The sequence below is a fragment of the Lynx canadensis genome, chromosome A2 (genome assembly GCF_007474595.2).
Source record: "Lynx canadensis isolate LIC74 chromosome A2, mLynCan4.pri.v2, whole genome shotgun sequence".
Classification (NCBI taxonomy): Eukaryota; Metazoa; Chordata; class Mammalia; order Carnivora; family Felidae; genus Lynx; species Lynx canadensis.
In genome coordinates, this window is record NC_044304.2 from 101285311 (window position 1) to 101291310 (window position 6000).

General features: G+C 37.6%; 1 protein-coding gene across 4 annotated transcripts in view; it reads right to left on the bottom strand.

The window, feature by feature from the left end:
- Positions 1 to 6000, bottom strand: part of ICA1 (islet cell autoantigen 1) — a 150013-nt gene that overhangs the window by 108881 nt on the left and 35132 nt on the right. For all 4 annotated transcript variants that reach the window (XM_032592415.1, XM_032592417.1, XM_032592416.1 and 1 more), the window contains exon 6: positions 2246 to 2444. In XM_032592415.1, the coding sequence (XP_032448306.1) occupies positions 2246 to 2444 (199 nt within the window). The remainder of the gene's footprint in view (positions 1 to 2245; positions 2445 to 6000) is intronic.

Here is a 6000-nt window from a genome sequence, read left to right on the forward strand (position 1 = left end):
CACAAAATAATAATGTTACTTCTTACCTACAAAACCATATGTCAATTCCAGGTGTGGGTGGTGGAAATCCCTATCGATCTGAGAAACAGAGTCTGGAACTTCAAGCTCAATGGCTGGAATCTGACCATCTGATACGAGTGCTAACTTGGGGGCCAGGTGCTGGCCAGTGAAAAGACAAATCTGGTCCCTGTCCTCATGGGCAGTCCTGCCTAATCAAATATCCACTTGAATACAGACTTCTTAAAAAAAAAATTCTTCCCTAAATTCAAAGTACACCATGTTCAGCTATTAAATTAAATCCAGGGCACATGGGATTGTAGAGTAAGGCATTGCTTCAGCTACTTCTGCATGGCAAAAAAAATTTTTAAACCATATTTTCCAAAATCAACAGATTGATGACACTAAAGAGTGGGTAGTGTTTCAACATTCAACCAAATGACGAAGAGCTTGGTTTTTATTTCATCCTAACACAGCTAGTAACCACCCTCCAAAACAAAACCAAATAAACACAATTCCATGTGAAATTCTGCCTTCCAGAGTAAGTGTATGTTTATTTTTATTACACGGCACAAAAAAGGCATTCAATAAATGTTTGTTGGATAAATAAATCACAGACAGGTATTACTATGAAAATGACTGTCAATTTTAGATACGTTCTTCAACTTTTTTTTTCCTCTTAAGGAAAAAAATTATGCCTATTTTCTAAGATTCTGACTTTCATTTCCTTGTCTGACCTTGGACTTGTTACTTAACCTAGGTATCACTTTCTTCATCTACAAAATTAAATTTGTATCTTGATTATTGTGAGGCTTAAAGGAAATAGTAAATATAAAATGACTGGCACTATTGCCTCCAAGTACGGTCTTGTTTGTTTGTTTGTTTGTTGTTTGAACTTCTCTACTCCAACCTCCTCCAACCCCCGAATAAAGTGTCAAAGACAAACCAAATTACTGGCCTGATTAGAAAGTCAGGAAATTTCTCATGTAGGCTGGGCCTTGATTTTCTCATTTATAGAATGAGTGAGTTTTACTAGTTCATGCCTTTTCAGTTCAGATTTTCCATGAATTCAGAAATCTGTCTTGCCAAGAATTTAGATGCTGCTACTACATTAAGGTTATCTATAATCAGAAAATAAACTCCGATTCCCTTCACAAAGAGGGATTCCAAATTGCAAACAAAAATAAAATTTGGCTTTTAAAAGAATTTGTGTCAATCTAATACTAAGCCAAGAATTGGTGACCCTATTCTTAAGCAACAGAAGGTCCCTCCTTTCCCCCGTCACACAGACACACAGACACACACACACACACACACACAACCTCCTACGCTCTAGCAGGGTTTCCCATTTACAACTCCACATGATGTACCTAAAAGAAACCTTGGGATTTTAAGCAACATCACTAATTACAAATGGATCATTTGAAATGAGTAAGATAACTGACACAATATTATGTCAAACCTAATATTTGCTTGATTTTTTTTTCTTTCACATCCTGAAATACATCCAAATCAACCAAACAAAGAACTACCAAGACTGTACACAACAAAAAGTCATTGCATATTCATAAATACTCAGTATATGACTGCCACCTAGTGGTAGGATCTGTCTTCGTATGGCCAAATCTCCAAACAGCTAAATTGACGCAAGAGAATTAAAAAAACAAGGGAATATTGTTCTCCTGCTACTCACCAGTTATTTCAGGGAAATTTAAGAGCATACCCACCTCCTCAGCAATCTATTTTCCTCAGACAAATTTCTGAAGTGGTCTACTGCAGATGCCACATTAGTTAATGCCACAACCAAACCCCACTGCTTCTCAACCACTTCACAAAACAAAGGAACATTATTATTCTATTAATTTTAATACTCATTAGCAATTAAAAAAGATTTCTCCAATAGCCTGTCCTCACTTCCCATTTTCATTTGATCTAATCTTGATTTTTAGTTATGCATGAGAAAGCATTTTGAAGTGACAACCTTACAAAAAGTGTACATTATATGAAAATCCGACTTCAATTAGAACTAGTTACTAAATCCCAGCAATTTCCAGCTGTCTCTTCTATCTTACCCTTAGAGAATTATATATCACATTAATTGGTATTCTGTCACATAAAAAGACACTGGTGATGATTAATTGCATCCTTGGTGCTTTTGAGTTATGTCTTCTTCACTAGAGTGATTCAAATCACACCTCATTACCTTTCAGCAGGTACCCCTCTTGGTAACCTTCATAAAATATCCTACCTTCCTGAACTTCTCCATTTGCTTGTAGAGGTCTGGATCAAGCTCCTGTGACACATCCTTCATCCATAATAATGCCCCTCTGTATTCAGTCCGGCACTGCTCCATGCGATTCACCGTCAGCCAAGTGTCTGAGATGGCCCGGTGCCGAAAAGTCTCCACTTCTTGGTGAAATCGACACAATGGATTTCGCAAGGCCAACCTAGACAAGAGGATAAAGCCATAATCTTGAAACTAAGCAGGCCATCAGTTTGCATCCTTGACAGTTTACCAATCTTAAACTCATGAGCCTAGAACAGTGCCTAGAATATAGACAATGCTGCAGAAATATTTGATGGATTATAATTGAAACGTATGAACTGATGAGTTCACCAGAAATGATTACCCATGTACTCATTCCTTAGATAACTGTTACTTGAATGTACCATTGGGAAGGGTTTCCAACAGTACTGTTGGGGGTGGTTTCATGCCTGGGCAGAGAATACCTGTCTGGAGTTGGAACCAATCCTGTGTTCATGGAGAAGGGTCAAGGCATAACCATTTCCCATTTCTATTCTTGGCATTCCCTGCTTCTGCTCCTCTGAAGCCTGGCTCTTTGAGAAGGGGTGGACTTGTATTTGACTAGGGTCTCCCTGGCTAGGTCATTGTTGGATTACTCTCCAAATGCTAGGAGTTCTGCTCCCACAGTCACAGAGAATAAAGCATGAACAGAAGAATTTTTAAATGGTCTAGGAAGGGAGAGAAGCACTGTGGATCTACTGTGTTAGGTACATTCAGATAGGTTATAGGATTGAGCCTTATAAAGAAACAAAACTTAAGGATTCTACCATAAATGAATGTATACCATACAATGAAGTGGATAGAAAATAATTATTAGTTTGTAACATATCATCATTTATTAAGTAAAAAAAAAATGTTTGAGGCATATCAAACTTTGGATGCAATATTTTACAGGGGAGGGAAATACTGCTTCTCCCATCTTCCTACCCAAGATGAGTAACATTACATGAATTACACTCTTAAGATACAGTTGTCTGCATGAACTTGCAGGGCACAGGTTCAAAACATAAAAATAAGATGAAGAATTACATCTCAACTGAAATGCAAACTTATTTAGCAGAAGGGAACAGTGGTGTTAGTGAGCTGAAGTCAGCGCTTGGCATCTCCACCAGCTTCTGCAGTGCCTCACATGTGTAGAGCACAGGAAGATTACAGATGGGCCAATAAACTGTTTAAGAAAAAAACCCTTTATTATTTTCTCCAGTTTTCCTCTTTTCTGTAAAGCATTGTTTTTAAATAGTCAGCACTTCTCTAAAAGTAGTTTGCTCATATCATCCTACCAAAGTGTTGCAGGTGGTTTTCAAAGACATATTATGGTGCCATAAAGTAAGCTTGTCCTTTATCACCATTGGATTAAATTTAATACCCACCTTTCATCAAATTGAATGCACAGTTGTAGCAATGACTATCAAATAAGTCAGTAAAACAAATGCTGGTGTGAAGGTTTATAAAACTGGAGACTTCTATTTAAAGGGAGAAAGAGTCCTCAGCTGTCCGCCTAAGAATCCTGTTCATTTCTGGACTCCTTCCTCTCTTCCCTTGGACCTTGCCAATTTCCCTAAACTGGCTGAAAAAGAGTCTTATGAATAAAATATTCTCAATTTCTTTGACTGTTGTAAAGTTAGACAGAAACCTTTGAAGAGGTAATGACATGATGATAGATGTTAAGATCTTGAAGGAAAGAAAAAAGCATACAAAATCACTTCCATTTTTTTCTGTAACTTGCTTCGCACAAGATTAGAAAGGTGAAAACCTGTTCATTTGTGCTACCAAGGACTGAGTCTAGACCAAGGAAAAACTCAATAACCAGAAATACCAAGCTTTAGTGGAAGACTGGTACACATTTTCATTGATGAAAACCTACACAAGGGGAATAATTAATAAACTGCCTAAATAAAGGTCTACTCCAAAGACATTTATCACTTAGCAGGAAAATGTGGAAGTGACCCAAGTAATAAACAGAAGGGCTCGGGTTAAGCGTATTGTGGAATGCCCTGGAACACTATGCTATAGTTGTTTTTTAAAATGTATACATGTAGAACAAAAGGTGTTATGGCTATTTGATCAAAAAATCAATTTGCTAAGTGATCAGCAAGCAGTACTCCAAAAAAACTGTCTGGTGTGACGCTGTTTCTATTAAAAATATATCCCAGCATATTTCAAATTACATCCATTCGAGATCTGAAAATTCAACTTTGTCAGTTTTATGTCATCATCTACTTTGTTCATATTTAGGAGGACTGGTGTGGATGTCATGTGCCCGGTCAGCAGCTGAGTGCTGTGAAACCAGGGCCACCTTGCAGGAGGTCACCTTCCAAATTTTAAAGTTGTCCAAGCTGCATTAAATTATGGATATAGTGCAGTTTGCTAGTTTATAGTGGTGATACTTTTAAGAACTCTTTGCATTGTTTCTGTTGATTTCTTTTACTGTTTTTGTTTATATCCAAAGGTTAGATTATATAAACTTAAGGTACCACATGTGTATTCTGGGAGATAATTTGGTACACAACTCTGAAACGGTGTAACTGGATAGCCATGTTATAAAGTAATTATGTGATCAGTAATGGCAACTCTTACAGTGATTGTGTCCAGGGATTTGGCTTTGTTTCCCATAAGCTGATGTACAACTTGGCATACAGGTATGTGTAAGAATTTTTCCCACTGAAATTAGTGATAAGTGAAATTAACACATGAGAATTTACTCTTTGAAAGATTTATTGAGAACCAATTATCTTGGTAAGGCTGGGGAAAGTATATATGCATAGAAAATACCTATCAAAGCATTACATGTGGGTCATCTGTATTAGGAAATTTTTAATTGCTTTTTAATTTTCTCCTTTGGACTTGACTCTTTTAAATTTTTTCAGTAGTATTTTTACAAGGAAAAACGATTATAAATAAGATTGATTAAAAGGTACAACTGAAAATTATAAGCAAACACTTTTCTTGGAAAACAAGTGCAGAACTATTGGACATAGCTTCATTCAACTATGAAAGTTGGCACTGCCCACAAAGTCGGTCCAGATGTTATTAGGGAGAACCAACGTGCCCAGGAGTAGGACCACGGGAAAGTGACACAGTTGGTCTCTTCTTCCATCCCACCTTTTCCAGGTTTTCATTGAAACTTGTGTAACAGGCTGATGGCCTGCTCTTGGCCCACAGGGACCGAAAGAAGAAGAAATTAAGAGAAGAAATTTTTGGACAATTGGAGGAAGCAAAATGTTTGTAACCTGAAAATTTTTGGAAACTACCTACATGTCTTATGTAGGTATAATCTTGCCTAATATTAGTGACATGTTTAGGCTAATTAGTGACTGGAGGAAGAGGAATGGAGAAGGAGTGTCACTTTCCTCAGGCACTAAATGCAACTGCATGCAGGGGCTCCTGCTTATTCTACACCAACCATAAAATGAGTCATGAGAGTGTTAAAAAAATGTCACTTCTCTGCCACAATTTCCTCTCTACCAGAGCTTCTCAAACTTAAATGTGCATCAAAATCAACTGGGAAGATCTTGTTAAAATGCAGATTTGGGTTCAGCAGTTGTGAGATGGGGCCTAAATTCTGCATTTCTAACAAGCTCTAGGGGATACTGCTGATGTTGCTGGTCCAGGGTCTGAGCAGAATGGGTCCGGGAATCATGACCACCACCTCTCCAAAGTTAATTGGCCTACAGAGAGCAGACAGGGAACACTTCCAC